The 18053-nt window shown below is 41.3% G+C and overlaps 1 protein-coding gene across 7 annotated transcripts in view; it reads left to right on the top strand.

Annotated features, from left to right (window-relative positions):
* The window catches only part of PPP2R2B (protein phosphatase 2 regulatory subunit Bbeta), a 424199-nt gene that overhangs the window by 5365 nt on the left and 400781 nt on the right, over nucleotides 1–18053 (top strand). The window contains exon 1 of one of the 7 annotated variants that reach the window (XM_064484418.1): nucleotides 16572–17554. The exons of 5 other annotated variants lie outside the window; for them this stretch is intronic. In XM_064484418.1, the coding sequence (XP_064340488.1) occupies nucleotides 17481–17554 (74 nt within the window). In that variant the 5' untranslated portion in view covers nucleotides 16572–17480. Of the gene's footprint in view, nucleotides 1–16571; nucleotides 17555–18053 lie in introns of those variants that run through there. One more of the 7 variants, XM_031449286.2, reaches the window with a different exon arrangement.

Here is an 18053-nt window from a genome sequence, read left to right as displayed (position 1 = left end):
ATACTAGAAATTGCCCACGCTAGACAGGAGACAATTTCCTGAGATTTTGTGTGTGAGTCTGTGCATGAGAAGAAGTCAGAATTATCTGACTTTTTTTTTCCCCTAAGAGATAGCATATAACCATTTTCTTTCTGAAACTATAATTCTAGGCTATTTTTGTTTCTCATCCTGCAGTTCTTCAATATCTGTCAGTGTAGGTCACTTCATCTTATTCATGGGAAATACATGTGATGTTTATTCTGTGTTGCTCCATGGGCATAACCTTCTTTCCTGCCCCTGCCTCTGAAAAGATGACTCACATGGAGGGAAGGAGGAGGCTGAGTCTATTGATTCAGTTTCCTAATGAGAGAAAAATATTAGTTTGGCTGCTGATGTGAGATGCATTCAATTCACCCTAAACTAAGAACTGATGACTGTGAATACCTTCCTAGCAAAGAGCAGTCCTCTACCTACAGCATTTGCAGGAATATCAGATCTTTGCACTGATGTTTGAGAAATGTGGGACTCGTAGAAAGGACTTTTCAGCTTCTTTTCAGTCATTATGAATCTTTGCTATCACCCAAAAAGAACAATACTGATTGCACTATCTCAGAGCAGTGTAAAGACTATGACCTTCTCATTTTATGGAATGACAAATAACCTTTCTCAGATGCTTATGCCACATAAACGGCGCAGGGCGATTGTTACATCACCTCACATATCTGAGCCTAAAAGGTATAAAATGGAGCCCCGCTTGCCTGGCTCTTCCCACTTCTGGATATAGGGTGCAGTGGTAGCCGTGATAAAAACTCCCCTTTTGGGAAAAAGAGCTCTCATTTTTGGACAGAGCTTTCTGAACCAACAACCTCAAGCCACCAACACGGGGCCATTAATTAGGCACTAATCTGGAGTCAGATTGTCTCTAATTTTAGGCTGGGCTCAGCTACCCAAGTTAGTGACCTTAAATGAATCACTGAATGATTTTCAAACCTTATTGTGCATGTGAATCATCTGAGGAGGGTGTTAAAATGCACATTCCCAGGTCCGACCCTTAGAGATTCTGGTTCAGAAAGTCTGGGGTGGAGTCAAACAGCTTGCAAATTTCACAGGCATCCCAAATAATTCTAACCTCAGTTGATCCAAGAGACACACTGAGAGATTCTGTTTGTTCTTTCCTGATATCAGAGGGCTATTGTGAGAGCAGAGAATATCAGAGCGTACTTTGAGCTTTTGAAAGGAAATCAGAATGCCAATAAATACGAGGTTGCTGTGCAGTCCTAGTTCTCTGCCCCAGGCGCCGAAGGGAGTAAAAACCTCTCCTCTGTGTGTCAAAAGGAAGCCTGAATCTCCTCTCTGCATCCAGTCATCTACAAAGGGATTTCCTAAGTGACTGTACTTTGTACTGGGCTCCAATCTGCTAGGAGCAAAATTGGTCTGATTATGAACAAGTCACCAGGAGATGAAAGCATTTTTCGCAGCTGTGATGGAGGATGTGTTGACGCAGGAGAGCTGTGGGCTTGCCGTGCTCTGAAGGCAGCTTGGTGAGAAGTGGACTTGCTGGAAGCTTGCAGGGCTCTGGTGGGGGGAAGAAAAGCGGGTTCTCCGCACAGCACTGAGGTCAAACATCCTGTTCCCTCTGAAGCATTAGGTAATTAAACATTGCCAAGCCAACAAGAGAAAAGAAGCTCCACAGCTGTCCACTTCACCCCTGCCCTAATGCCCGTCACTTTAAATGTGTTTAATCAGCAAGCATTTATGGCACACCTACTGTGTGCCTGGCTGGGTGAGCAAGGCACCATTGCTCCCCTCGCTTAAGCAGTTTACACTCTTCCAAGAGCTATCAGCAAGGGGTTGTCCATTGCAATCCAGGATGAGTGTGAAAAGTGCTAGAAAAAAGCATAAGCCACCCAACTTAACCTCCAGTAGGGTGGCAGAGGGAGCCAGGAAGGATCGCTGGAGTAACTGGCAGCCAGTCTGAGACTCGAGGGCAGAATAGGAGTTAGACAGGCTTTTGAGACACATAGACACAACTTTTATTTAGGGTTCAGCTCTTCCTTTAGGCAAATTATGCATTGTCCCTGGACTATCTTGAGATCATGCTGAAGGGCTTACTTAATCAGATCTTTAAAAGTACTACAAGATACCTGGCCATGGGAGAGTAGTAATAATAATTCTATTTAATCAGACCTCACTGGGCAAGATTCTGTAATAATAATGTTTGATATATTAATTTTTGCCAGAACAATAAGATGTGGGGCAACTTAACCTCATTTTACAGTGGAGGAAATTGAGGGTCAGAAAGTTTAACAACCTATCTCAGTAATACACCTGTATGACCTCAGAGTTTGTGTTCTTAACCAGGGTGGTAGAGCGAGCACTCCTGGAAAGTCACCTGACACCTACTAGGGGCTCAGTGAATGCTTATTGAATGAATAAAGCCTTCAGGAAGTAGTAAATGTCAACAAACCAAAAGAAAAAAATCACTATTGCCACTAATACAACAATAACAAATATTTTAAGGAGAATAAAATAGCTCATTTAAGATAATCAATTATATCTAATTCAAAAAGACATATGCACCTGTACCCCAGTGTTCATAGCAGCACTATTTATAATATCCAAGACATGGAAGCAACCTACATGTCCATTGACAGATGACTGGATAAAGAAGCTGTGGCATATATATATATATATATATATATATATATAGTTGTATATATTATATATACCACAATCTTATTTATATATATATAAATATAAATACTACTCAGCCAGAAAGAGAGTGAAATAATGCCATTTGCAGCAACCTGGGTGGACCTGGAGATGATCATACTAAGTGAAATAAGTCAGAAAGAGAAAGACTAATATCATATTATATCACTTAGATGTGGAATCTAAAAAAATGACACAAATGACTTATTTACAAAGCAGAAACAGACTCACAGACATAGTAAACAAACTTATGGTTACCAGTGGGGAAAGGAAGAGGTGGGGTGGAGAGACAAATTGGGATTTTTGGATTTGCAGATACTAACTACTATATATAAAATAGGTAAACAACAAAGTCCTACTGTGGGGAAATGTATTCAATACCTTGTAATAGCCTATAATGAAAAAAATATGAAAAGAATATATATATATGTATATATAACTGAATCACACTATGCTGTACACCAGAAATTAGCACAACATTATAAACCACAATAAAAAAAATCCATTATAGATAAATAGCACTTTTTGCGTTTAACATATATGCGTCATTTTTTTTTATAACACCCATCAGAATAGAGTAGGTATTATGAACCCACATTGCAGGTATAAAAGAGATAGCATAGATACTGCAGATAGTAGGTTATTCCTCATAGAGATGAAGAAATTAAGACAGACAGAGATAAATTTGAACTTTCCAAGGTCTCAGAGAGACCAGAAGGTGAACTTTTGAATCCTACACCAGCGATTTTTCTACTGCTCCTCTTCCACTACACAGTGTAGATTGATGTCTCTAGGGGTGGGGAGGCCTCTGTTCTAGAAGCACTGACTATGAATTTAAACACAGCTGACTGTCATGAAAATGCACAGCAGTGGTCATGTGGCAGCTCAAGGGAAATCCTTCACTCAGGACGCTTCCAGCTGCAACAGGAAAATTCATCTCCAAATATCTGGAACAGTAAAGGAATTATTATCTCTTTCTTAGTTCTGCAAATAGCTACTAAGTACCTACTGTGAAGGAGAGAGACAATAGATGAAATAATTAAGTGGACTATAAAATACAAGATTATAAGTGTAACTGAGAAAAGTAAAGCAACAGAGGGTCTCGGGGTGTGGGTTTCCTCTTTCAAATAAGATGGTCAAGATGTCAGGCAAAAGATAACATTTTAGCAATGATATGAAGAAGGCGAGAGATCAAAAGATGTGGTTATCTGAGGAGGAAAGGTCCAGATGGAGGTAACGGTGGGTGCAAATGCCCTGAGGCAGGAGCTTACCTGGTATGTTCAAGGCCTAGACGTGAAGCTGATGTGGCCAAAGTTGAGTGACCAAAGGGAGAAGGTGTGAGAAATGGAGACAGAAGGATGATGACAGGCAGATACGAACAGGAGCCTTAGAGACCGTTATAAAGACCTGTCCTGCTGCCTGAATAGTCATTAAATGCTCTTTTTTAAAAATTGAAGTGTAATTGTTTTATAGTATTGTATTAGTCACTGGTGTACAGCATAGTGATTCAATTATACAAACACACACACACAGATGTATATATTCTTTTTCATATTTTTCAGAAAGCGGGGGAGGGATAAATTGAGAGTTCAGGATTAGCAGATACAAACTACTGTCTATAAAGTAGATAAACAGCAAGGACCTACTATATAGCACAGGGAACTCTATTCAATATCTTGTAGTAACTTATAATGAAAAATAATATGAATGTTCTTTTTGATAGCAGGTCAATAATAAATGGTAAGGGACCAAGGTCAAAAGTAAAGAGCCCAGTTAAGCGGTAACCCAGTTTTTCACTTAATAAGTCCCGAGGCAGGGAGCCCCCAGAGCCGACTAATTCCCTGGCTGAAGTATAGCCTGGAGGACTGAGACCCACTCCATCCTTCTGGCTTGCTGTCCTTGGAATGTCAGCTTCATCCCAAGACAACTGTAGGCATTCAGGGCATTATACTCAAACACAACAATATCCAGTGAAAAGACATTTTTTGAAACAATTTTTTCCAGATATTCCCAAGCAATTTCTAATGATGTCCCCTTGGCCTCAGTCTGAGTCACAGGCCCAGTTCTAAACTAACACTGAGAAGGAGGATGGGATTAGCCCAGCTACCTTGCACAGATCAGGCTTGCATCTGAGCTCGGTAGAGGATGGTCCTCTTTGAGTAGAGGATGCCATAATAAAATCTGGGCTTTCCAGCGAGGAATAGGGGTGCAATTCCAGGTAGTCCAACAACAGCGCTAACTACAGGAAGCAGAGGCAGATATGGCTTACCCAGTTCTGTCGCTACCACTGGGCAAAGGGTGAAGGTTCATTGGCTAGGTCTTTGGAGAACATCTGACTCAGGGAATGCCAAATGCCCACTTCCCTAGGCTGACTGCCTTAAAGCTGGGGTCTGGGCGTGTGAGAAGATAATCTGCCTTTTGTTGTCTTCTTATGTTACTCATTAAGCAAACTCAGCATCAACCCACTTACTGCCTATGTTATTGGTTAATAGAATTTAAAAGCTGAGAATAAATAATTAAGCACATGGACACTGTGGGGTGGTACCTGGTTTTGTACTTGAATGCTTTTTTTTCCCAGTGTGTTTATTTTTAATTTATTAGGTTGAACTTTTTTTTTTTTAAGAGTGTAGCTACCTTTATAATCGTATGTTTAGGGGTAAGAATATTGAATTTCATTCCTCCACTTATTTGGTAAATATTGGGCACTAGGTGTTGAAAACAGCAATTCTTAAAATAGCCAAGGTCTCTGGTGTTACAGAGCTCTCATTGTAGTGGGTGCAGCAGGTAATTTAAAAAGCCAGCTTTCACAGACACAAGATAATTTCAGATGGTGACAAAGTCTAAAGAACAGAAAATGTAATATGGTCATGGCTGCGTGAGGTGATGGGGGATGCTATATGAGATGGTTGCTCTGTGATGGCTTTTCTAAAGAAGTGGCATTTGCATTGAAATCTAAATAATGAGTAGAAGCCAGGTTCAAAAGACTTAGTGGAATACTGTTTAGACCCAGGAGTCAGTGCAAAGGTCCTGAGGCAGTAGCAATCTTGACATGACCAGAAGGGAGACCAGGATGACTGGAGTGGTGAGTGGGGGAAGGATGAGTTGGCAGAGAGGAGCAGTATCAAGTTCAGGTGATGCCTTGCAACCCCTGGCAAATAATTTGTTTTATTCTGGATGCGCTGGGAAGCCATTAGAGGATTTTAAGCATGGGAGTACCTTGACGATTTAAGAACTAATAAAATGGAGGACTGGTGATTTGATACTCAAACCAACACCTAGGGCATTTCACCCCAATGGAGAACTTCAGTAACATAACCTTCCACAGAGCTGTAGTGTGAAAATTAAACCTCATCTTTAAACTCAGACTTTTTTGTTGTTGTTGCACACTTGTTTGTTTTGTTTTTGCTTTCAACCCGGAGGTCTTCATACCCACCTCGCATAGTAAAACGCTGCCTGTGGTCTAGAGCTCACTGTGGTATCTTTGCCCAGGACCACAATAGGAACTAGTAAAATTTTAGTTTTAGTTGGTGCCTATGATTTAAACCTAGAAGTGAACACTCAAGTGAGTTAATAATGCTTATATATGTGGTGGTTCAGAGAGCAAGATGTTGAATTTGCCGTTACCAGTTGTGTGCCCTTGAGCAGGTACTAAAAAGAATAGATCCTGTATCATGGGGATGCTGCAAGACTTAAATGAGATAATGCATGTTAGTTGTGAGCCCCGGAACCCACATTCAGCAGGAGCCCCATTAACTCTTTTTCATTTTTTGTTATAAAACACACTGGGCTCAGTCAACTCCACTTACTTCCTCCAAAGCCCACCCACACACCTTAGAGTCATCCTTGACTCTGGCTTCTTTGCTTCCCTCAACGCACATGCTCATCTGTTCTCAGCCCTACATCACTCCTCCCCCTAAATATCTCAAATATAATCTCTGGGATCCTTTGACCTCTTTCCAACCCCATTGTCACTCTCCTCCTTTGGCTACCATCTTCTCTTCTCTAGATATGGAAGTAGCCTCCTTCTTAGCCACCTCCAGTCTGTTTTTCACCCTATGCCTCTGTTAGGTAGTTAGATAAGTGGGGGCACTGGGCAAACGGGTGGAGGGGAGGGAGGGTTGCCCAGAAGGTGGCGTAGTGCCCACCTCCAGCATAAAGGGGCTTTACTTCTAAATGAGTGCCAGCAAGAAACTGGTTAGAACCCGACAGCCACAACTTCCCAGTAGCCGAAAGGACTTAACCAGGCACCACCCAATGCTCATTGTATTATAATTAACACTAAAGTTTAGCACCACCCCCATAGGTTTTTCTGTACACACCATGGGTGAGGACATGCGCAAAGGGATTAAACATGACTAAGCATTTCAGGGACAAGAGCCGTCAATCAATCAAGAGACCACCTCTAAGGGAGGATGTAAGAGAAAGGGGAGATAGAAACCACCACTTTTCCTCCCTCGGATCAGCCTGCCTCCTGTTCTTAGAGGTGTACTTTTTCTTTTCTAAATAAATCTTTAAAAATCTTCCACTACACAATGTACCGTCTCCCAACTGCAAACTTATCTTTTGGGTATGACAGGAACTGGGGTCTTTACCTTTTGGGGTAACACCTCCTGTAGTGCTTCTCGTGTCCACGCATGTCACTTCCCTCCTAAAACCTTCCCTGGGCTCCACTGTTCTTAGGATACTTCTAGCGTCACTCCCTGTTTTCCTTCATGTCCCCTGTATACCTGATTCCCTCGCCTCCAGCATGACACACGTGTTATTTTCTTTGCCAAAAATATTGTTCACCCTCTCTGTCCCTGGCAAACCCCTACTCATCACTCACATCTCAGCTTTGGTTTCACTTTTCCTAGTAAGCCTTCCCTTAGCCTGAACTCTCAGCCTCACTGCCCTTCTAAGAGGTCCTGGATGTTATCGATCATAACACTTGCATTATCATTGCCTTGCTAGATCATAGTCTACATGAAGGCAGGGCCATATCTAATGTGTCTGCTACAACTGTAAGGTGTGTAAGCAACCCCAATGCCCAGCACAGTGCCTGGCACATGCTGGCACATGTTGAACACATGCGCACGTGAATGAATAAACATATTATTGAACACACGCACACATGAATGAATGAACACCAGCTTTCCAATCAGTAAAGACCAGTAAGACAAAACTCTCAGAAAATTCATTCTAGTGACAAGAGTGATGTTTCTTACTATCAGTCCTACTCCCTGTCAGTAAAATTGGTGGCCAGAATTCCTTCAAACTTAAATAATTTACTGCAGAATAGAGCTGCCGTTTTTCAATGTGTCAGTATCAGTGGCTGCCTAAAGACCCAGGTTAGACCAAATGGCGACAGCATTATATTGTTAAATTGTCAAAACACTTTTACATATATTGTTTCATGGGATTTACACACCAGATCTATGGGAGAATGAGGTGAGGACACTGAGACATGAAGATGTAGTCAGAACACAGTTCTCCTCTCTTCTAGTCAGAGTATTGCTTGCCCACGTGATCTTGCCTTATGTATGATTAATGTGATCATTACCCCAGCCCTGGTCGAGGCGTATTACTGTGAAGCAGTGATTCTCCCTGTTGGGCGGGGGGGTTGCCCTCAAGGGGATATTCAGCAATGTCTGGAGACATTTTATTATCACCACTGAGGTGGGGAGGGCTTGCTACTGGCATCTAGTGTGTGGAGGCCAGGGATGCTGCTTAACATCCTACAATGCACAGGACAGAACAGCCCCCACCCCCAGTCATTCGGCCCCACCACCCCAGCCCCACTCCCACCACCACCAAAGAGTTATCCAGCCCCAAATGTCAACAGTGCTGATGTTGAGAAACCCTGCTGTGTAGCAAAGCTCATAGACAGAAACAGAGATGAACAGAAGCGTGGAAATCTCTCCAAGTGTAGAGAGATCGGTGAGTGCACCGCCCGTTTAAAGGCATGAAGTTTGAATGAAAACATAAAATACTCTGCCGGCCAAACAGAACGCTTCTGCAGGCTGTGCACTGTGCGCGCAGGGCGACTCCCAGGGGGACGTCTTCGCTGAATGATCCTGTCTTGCTCTGTACCTCAAACGCCACAGGTAGAACCCCTCCCCTGCCGCCTCCTGAAAGATTTACTGTTATGGCCTCTCAGAGTCAAAGGAAAGCTTGGGTTAAATGTGTTTTCCAGAGAAGGCATTAAACCTGATCACTCGAATGTCTTTTCTTGTATCTATAAAGGGTGGCCGCAGGGTTGGAAAACTAAGATCTCACTACCTGGATTCATGTGCTGGGTTGCCTTAAAGTTGTCTAACATTCTCATCCGTCCAACAGGAAATAATGCTGCCTAGCCCTGGGAAATAAGACCAGAATGGATATCGGGGTTAGAGAAATCCTTCAGAAATACATTCTTATTTTTGCATATGGATTTCTTTTCATACTGTTCATGGTTTAATTAAAACCCAGAGCTGTGCAGGTGGAAAGCAAATGAGCAGTTCCTTTTGAGGAACTGGAAGTGCATTCTGGATTTACTTTGGAATGTTCCTCCTTAAAAGGCTTTGAGACATTTTATGGACAGAATAATTGGGTTGTTCTTTGTCCAGATTGAACAAAGGAGGTTGAAGTCCACTGTTTCCAAATGGAGCTAATTAGTGCATAGCCTTAACATAGAATGGAATCAGTTTTATATATTTAAAACTTATTTTATAATTCCATTAATTTAGAGTAAATAGGGGAAAGAGTGAATTTGAGTTATGAGTCACTATATCTTTAAAAATGTTTAATGTTATGTTATTTTCATGTTTATAAAGTAGCATTAAGAAATGTCTTATAACAGACTGACAAATAAATAGAAGTACTCACTATTCATCCCCCAAAATAATTCTAGAGTTTCCTTACTTTCATACTATTGCTCCAATTATTACTTCCTATCAGAATGTTTTCTCACTCACACCTCCACAGATTTAAATTCTCCCTGTCCTTCAAAGTCTATCTAAAATGCCACCACCTCCAGGAAGTCTTCTTGGAAGCCTATCCCATGTCCTGGTTAGGTGTGAGAGATTCCTACTCTGCACTGTATCTGTTACTCTCTTATGGCCTTCCTGTAATTTTTAATATATTTATATTTTTCATTTCTTTATTTCTTACCTCCATACTCACCTTTACCCTCTGTGCCTCCTACTCCCACTGTCTTTGGCACCGTGCCTTAGAAAAAGCAAACCTTCAACACGTATTGACTCTCTGGGGGCATTGATGGGTAGGTGTGTGGATTTCGTTAGATTTCCCCCACGTGACCATTAGCAAATTCTTCCTTTCAAATGGGTCAGTAGTAAACCTGACTGACCCTGATCACAAATTCAGAATAAGTAGACACAGAAGTTTAGTCTCATCCTAGGGGAGCTGTTCTACATTACACTATCGGGAGAGAGTGTCAAGATCACGCAGCCCAGGAAGCAGCATAGCATCTAGACGGTGAGGGGGTAGGAGTGAAAAATTAGCACTGGAATCTTAGCTCCTCCCCCTGCTTCCTTTTAGCAAGTTACTTAACATCTCTGTGCAAATTTCCTCATGTATAAACAGATAAAATAATAACATTTACTTTATTACAAGTTTTTAAAGAGGATTAAATAAGATCTAGGTAATGTGGTTAGCAGAGTGGCTGGACCTAGTGAGAACTCAGATTTGATGGTGGTGGTGATTACGATTTTTAACATCATCTATTAAAATCAAGTCATATTTCTGTGGCTTAGAATTATATATATATATAAGCTACTTGCTCTGATATCTTGTAATAAATCAGGAGAGTTATTTGTCTCCTTTTTGTAGGTACTGAGAATTAGTATATAACATTTGGTGGGAATCGTACTTGGCTGTGTTATGCTTTTCATTCTGTGGTCTTTTCAGTGAGAGCCAAAATCTTCTGTTGTAACTGACTGGATTTTTGTTTCTTTCTTTGCTACACGGTAGCATCTGCTCTGAATTGAGCCTGTCCTCCATCTTCAAAGTCCTCTTTAGTCTTATCTGTGTCTGCTGGCGTCCCACTTGCTTTAGTCATATGCCAAGAGAGCTGGCTGAGCAACTGGTCCAGACTGCCAATCACAAATATGGATCAGGTCTCCCCTGACTTCTCAGCTGGGTCTGGGAATACCAACCTGTGCCCCCACCGAAGTGATAGTAATGCAGTGAATCAAACACTAAATAAATTACCACTTTAAAATAATCAGATAGTTACATCATTAAATTAGAAAAGGAAATTGCTCTGAAGGTAAATTGCAGGCTACAGTGGGTAGATGAGAGGAGCAATACCATTTCTTGGCCAGCAACTTGTCTTTCAGGCCTTAGCTGAAATGTCACCTCCTCAGAGAAGCCTTCCCTGACCATCCAAGCAAAGCAGCCACTTTCTGCCACATCCTTCATTTTATTTTCTTCAGTCTCCTTTTAAAAAAATGAAGTGTAATTGACATAAAACATTATATTAGTTTCAAGTGTACAATATAATAATTCTGTTTTTATATATTGCAAAATGATCACCTCAGTAAATCCAGTTAACATCTGTCACCATACCTAGTGACAGTATTTTTTCTTATGATCAGAACTGTTGAGATCTACTCTCTGAGCAACTTTAAAATATACAGTACAGTCTTATTAACTATATTCACCATGCTTTACATTACATTTTTTTTTAAATTGAAGTATAGTCAGCTTACAATGTTGTGTCAATTTCTGGTGTACAGCATAATATTTCAGTCATATTACATTACATCTTCATGACTTATGTATTTTATAACTGGAAATTTGTACCCTTTAACCCGCTTCAGCCAATTTGCCTACTCCCCACCCTCTGCCTCTGGCACCCACCAATCTGTTCTCTGTGTCTGTGAGCTTGGGGTGTGTTTTTTTCATCAGTTTATTTTAGATTTCACCTGTGAGTGAGATCCTATGGTATTTGACTTTCTCTGACTTATTTCACTTGGCATAATGCCCTCAAATTCCATCCACGTAGTCACAAATGGCAAGATTGCCTTGTTTTTATAGATGAATAATATTCCCCTGTGTACACACACACACACACACACACACACACACACACACACACACCCCTTTTATTTACCCATTCATCCATCGATGGACACTTCGGTTGTTTCCATAGGTTGGCTAGTATAAATAATGCTGCAGTAAACATGGGGGTACGGATGTCTTTTTGAATTAGTGGTTTCACTTTCTTTGGATAAATACCTAGAAGTAGAATTGCTGGATCATTATTCTACTTTTCACCATCTGAAATAACCTTGTTGATATAATGTTTACTTGTTTATTGTCTCTCTCCTTCTAAAATATAAACTCAATGAGCTAAACCTCAATATATTATTTACTGCAGTATCTCCAGTGACATCTAGACGCATGCCTAGTATTTAATAGCTGCTAAAAATATTACATTGTGTGAATGCGTGAATGAACTAACCAAAAAGAGGTTCCTCTTCCTTCCAGATCAGATTATACCAAGTTGTCAGTTTCACACACAGACTGGAGAGTGTGGGGAGGGTGATTGATGGAAATTAGGTCAGAATTCTCTTTTTTGGTTTGACTCCATTCAATTCGGCACATATTTACTAAATTCCTATTACGCATGAAATTCACCCTCAGGATTCAGAGAAAAGTAAGAGTCCTGCCCTCCTGCCACTTAGTGCCTGGCAAGAGAGTTAGACACTTAACAGCAGTTATCAAAGTAATTGAATAGCACTTACTTTGTGCCACGTAGAATTCTAAGCACTTTCATGAGTTACCTCATTTAATCCTCAGCACAGACTTACGTGTTAGGAGTGATGATTATACCTTGAAGAAAAAGGCAAATATCTTATTTCTCTTGTTTACTATTGATTCCTTAGCATCATGTACAGTGCTTGGCAGAAGTAGATGCTCAACAAATATGTTGAAAAATGAATGAATGGAGAGGTGGGTCTAGCTCAGTGGTAGAGCACGTGCTTAGGATGCACAAGGTCCTAGGTTCAATCCCCAGTACCTCCATTAAAAAAAAATAATGAATGAGTGTTTTAAAAGAGGAAGATGTTATTGGAGAGTCTGTAGCAGGGGGATTTGATCCTGTCTGAGGCTTTAAGAAACCTTTCTTTGCTGATGTGAGGTTTTATTTAAGACTTGAAAAATGCATAAGAATTTGCTCTGCTTTGACTTGAGGGTAAAAGCCTAGGCAGGCTCAGTCTGACTGATCTTAAATAAACGAATTTCCCCCCGCCACACCCCAGGATTTAGTTTTCTTTTTAGCAAAATGATAGAGTGCAGTGATGAAATTTCCCCAAAGGAGGCTGTAAAAACATGCTGAAAGAGAATGGTCAGGGTGGGCTTCCCACGAGAGTCAGGCTTCCACGAGAGACAGCAGCAGAAATGGCACCAGTGGGAACAGGCTGCTGGGAGGCCCGAGTCCATTGGCCCCAAGGCAAGGGCTCCAGCTGGGACTTGGCAGGATGAAAGTGATGGCTTCTGATCTCCCAAGAGGTCAGTCTAAAGAAAAGCTTGGGGCAGCTGGTCCAGAGTGCAGCACTCGACAGTCTCCCAGTGAATTAGTTTTTTTGCCATTGGATGTCAGAACCTGGCAGGTGGAAGTCATCTGGGGCCTTTCTTGTGTCTGGGCCAGACCCCAGGCCCTTCTCACATGGCACCTAAAATGGGTCACCTTTATCTTTCCCTCCTCCTAGGCTTCTAGTTCCCCTTTCAGAGACCTCTTTCTGCCCTCGGGCCCTCCCTCCAGGCACCTGGGCCATTGCCTTAGAGCCTCCCCCATCCTCATACAGATCTCATCCTCTCCTGGTAGCCCTGTTCTTATCTGTGATGACATTAGGTGTATCAGAGTCTAGTTCCACTTATGGACTTAATGACTGCTAACTGTTCACTTGCTATGCCTTCAGTAAGGTAATTGCCTTTTTATAGGGATTTTTTGTAAACAACACCTAATGTGAAAGCATGGATTTTTTTTTTTAATTCTTATTCTTTGTTGAAGTGTAGTCAATTTACAATGTTAGTTTCAGGTATATAGCTAAGTGATTCAGTTATACATACATACATGTATATATTTTCAGTTTCTTTTCCCTACGGCTCATTACAAGAAATTGAATATCGTTCCCTGACCTATACAGTAGGTCCTTGCTGTTTATTTTATATATAATAGTATCTGCAAATACGTTGACCTTTGGGGGCTCTATAATCCCAAAGAATCTTTTCAGAACCTCTTCCTGCTGTCACTCGTATAACACTGTATTATAACAGTTTATTAGTCCTTTTTTTTTTCTGAAAAATGCGCTCCATTAGATTAGGGATGGTATCTTATAGTCTGAATTCCCATCACTCAGCCTAACACTTGATGTAACAATGCGAGGTAGCAACAAATTATTGGACAAAAATAGTAAGACAAGTGATTTAAGACAAGAGTGTTAGAAAAACTTTGTTATCCTGACCCTTCAAGCCAGAGCATGAAATGAAGTACCTGACTCCAAAGCTTCTCCACGTGTGAAGTAAGAATCACTTGGATTGTTAACTGTGCAGATTCCTTGTCTATCCCCAGGAAGTCTGAATCCATAGGCTTGAGGGCTGTGGAGTCTGCATTCTCCACTTGGTGATTCTGGGGCAAAAACACTACATCTCCTCTGGGGGAGCTGTTTGTCTTCAGATAAACTGTTATATCCTCTCAGCCTGTTTTCTGTAAAATGGGGTTGTTCAGAGAATCAAAGAGAAAAATAAATGTGAAAGCAATTGAACCATTCATATAGTGCAGTGCAAACCACCTGCATTGGAATCACCTGTCCAAGGAGATTTCAGATTTGTTCTTTCGCTCATCCTGCATGGGTAGATAGGGTCCATACGTCTGGCACTCCATCAGTCATTTTTAATTGGGATTGGAGAAGACATTTTCAATCATGGCAAAGAGGTACTGGCTGGTTTGCAGTGGCTTGTTTGGAACGTGGGTGCTAGTTACATTGTTCTTTTGTTTCTAATGGAGGAGGCAGGTTTTTGTTGTTTATTTAGTTCTTTGAGGGTAATTATGGGCAGTATTATCTGTAAGTATTTTTTAACCTAGGAAGAAATTGCTAAGTGCCTACCATTAACTCAGAAGATATTTACTAAGTACCTACTATTTATCTAATACTAAAATACGCAAAGTTGAAGCCCGTCTATAGATGAATTCCATAATATCTTTGCTTGAATAGTGCATTCCAGCTTTATGATGAACTCCAGGTCACTTCATTTGTGCTGTTGAAGGACCTCCACAAAAAAAAATTATAAAACATCTTTCAGAAGCTTTCTCTCATATATGTTGATTCATTCACTCATTCATTTGCTTACCCACTGAACTCATATTGACTGAGTACCTACTTTGTGCCAGGTACTGGGCGAGGCACTAGGGGTACAAAGATGAATTAGACATTGATGTCTCCATTAGGAAGTTTACAGTTTCATTGCTCAGACAAGATAAGTAAGTAGATAGAAGATACTGTAATTATAAGGGCTGATATTACTGTTAGAGACAGTAGCAATTCAACTTATAAGGCACTCATTCTAGGCACTGTGCTAAACCCTTCATACAAGCCGTCCTATTTTGCCCTCCCAATATCGTGTAAGGTTCTATCATTACCCTATTATTATCCTTACTATATCTGTAATGAGGCTTAGAGATGCTAAGTTGCCCAAGGTCACACAGTAAGTCAATATCAAAGGCAGGCTTAAACCCTGACTGTTTAATTGTAGTACCACCCTCTTAACCACACCTGCCCTTTTGCTGCTCTGAAGTTGGCATATGGCCACAGAAGCTCAGAGAAGTCTAACAGCAACAGTAAGAACAGCCTTCGCGGTGACAGTTTATCAAGTGTCTATAATGTGCCAGGTACATCAAGTGCTTATTACCTCCCTTCATTCAAGCATACATGAAGAAAACCTTGTTCCCATTTTATAGATATACAAACTAAGGCCCATAGGTGTTAAAGTTGCGTTCACATCTCCCCAACCAATAAGTGAATGCCCTGGGCTTCCAACTTGGGTCAGATTGACCCCAAAGCCCATACTCCTTCCATTTTTACTCATACTGATTGGGGTTAGGTGTTCTTTGTCTCTCAGGAAGTTACTTCTGGATTTGCTCTTCTGTTGTGAGTTTGAGATTATCCACACAACCCATCTAGACCACTTAGACATTGTTTAAACAGCATCATACTTGGGATGGTCCAACCTTGCTGGGTCTCTGGGTTTAAGGAAGTGATGGGATATATGATTATTGAAGGAAAAATGTTCTGTCCCCACCAGTAAATTTTCATCATGTTGCAGTGGTCCTCAAGTCAGAGAGACAGCATGTTGGTGGAAGAGTGGGTTTACATCACGGCCTGGACTGACACTACAGTCACTTTATGACTCTTAAGTCTTTGCTCTCCTGGGCAGGCTGACACATCGTTCCCATGCTAAGTTAAGTATTTTCAAAAAGAGGAGAGCCCATCAAGGCTCAGAAATTATCCTATCAGATTTCAAGGCCACACTTTTATATTAAATCTTATTTTTAAAAATCTCACTCAGGGGAATATTGGTTTTCCTTTACCATTTAAATCATTTCCTTGTGCCTCTGAATATATCACAAAAAACATTCACCTCTTTCTCTTTATCATGTACAATAGGATATAGTCGTGTTTTTGACAGAAATGATAAATCCTGAACTGATGTCTCGTGCTTACCTTTCAGTGGTAAGGTTTCCAGAGTTATTACTATTTCATGGGTCAAAACCAAACCAGCTCCCCAGTCCAAAGTACTTTCACTTGTATTTGGTGATTGGCTGTATCCTTTAATATTCTCTCCCTCTCCGTCTCTTTCTCCCTGTCTCATTTGCAATCTCAGTGAGAGTTTTGGTAAAGTTGTATAATCCTTGGATCAACTTCCTTGTACCATGTTTTCATATGCCATCAAGGTACACAGGTCGGTGAAGGGCCAGTTCCCCTGGGTTTATCCTCTGTTCTCGTGTTGTGGCTTTAAATTTGTACAGCAAATAACTCAGAACCAAGTTATTGCCTGAGTGTGAGTGCTGGCAGGGAAACACAGCCGTGGTAGTGCACAGAATCTGTCTGTGTTAGCCCTCTGTCACCAACGACTCGATCCAGCTTTCAGCTTCACCTAAATGATAAATGGTCCTATTGTTTGGGTTTCGTATTAAGAGAAAAAACGGGACTAAATCGAGATGAAGCAAGGACAGAGACCCATTTCATTGCACTGTACTTTAATATTCCTGAGACCCATGGCATTACGGGTGGCTTCTTTTAACAGCCGTCTCTCTCCAGGGCGGAACACTATGCTGTCTTTGTTTCATCTGATCTTTCAGCTAAATAAGAGATGGTCACTTATCCTCACGACTCCCATATCCTGCTGGATTTCTGTTGCTAAAAGAGAAACTGACCACACGGGGAAAGGTAGAGGTTTCATCAGGCAGGGCATTTCAGCGTGTGTTTACAGGCAAGACTGACTTACTCAGCAAATCCTGCTCGGAGGAGCTGCAGCCAATGAAGAGGCTATATCCCGGCTTGCTTGGGGGCTTCTGAGTTTGAGCTGCATGCAGAAATGTAAGGCACTGCTTCCTGGCGCTGATGGCAAAATGGGACCCATCTCCAGTTATTCCTCGGGCTCCCTAGCTTTGCAGATCTGTGAGAGAGCCTCCCTTCACATACTGGTGATGTAGCCAGCTTTAAAGGCCGAGAGAATCCTCATGGATTCAGGAGACTGGTTTTTTATTTAGATTTTTTTTTCTTTTTTCATTTTTTTTGGAAGATGAAATGCTTCTCTCGTTACCTGCCTTACATCTTCAGACCTCCGAATACCATCCTCTCTTCCAGCTGCCACACGGAAGGTACAGATCAGAGAGGGAGAGTGTCTGGGTGGGTGGGAAAAAGTGGGCTGGTGTATGACTTCCCACAGGCTCTGCTGATACTGCCTTCTGTAGCTACTAGCTGACTGTCGTGCCTGGCAAAAGCTTGTATCTAACAGACTTAGATCTGCTTCTAAAATCAGTCTGTCTGCTACAAGGAAAGTACTTTCCCAAGAGCCAGATAATGTTGCAAAGGTGATCTCACAGCTAATACAGCTGATTAGAAAATAATTGGGAATATTTTGCTAGTTTCCCCTGTTCTCCTTCACATGCAAACAAGTAATTGGAACTAATGTTAAGGACAAAAACATTTCTGTAGGTGCCATTACGTACATTTAGCCAAGCTCTCTGTTTTGTCATTGTCCTTTTAATAACTTGGTGCATGCCCAAGAAAGCAATTAGCAAAATAGAATGAGCTTCCTACATGACTGTGGAGTGTCGGGTGTTGAATTGGTCTGCTCAGAGTCTGTACTTGGGGTGC

Source organism: Camelus dromedarius, chromosome 3, assembly GCF_036321535.1.
Source record: "Camelus dromedarius isolate mCamDro1 chromosome 3, mCamDro1.pat, whole genome shotgun sequence".
NCBI lineage: Eukaryota > Metazoa > Chordata > Mammalia > Artiodactyla > Camelidae > Camelus > Camelus dromedarius.
Note: the sequence above shows the minus strand (reverse complement) of the source record. Positions and strands in the feature narration are given on the sequence as shown.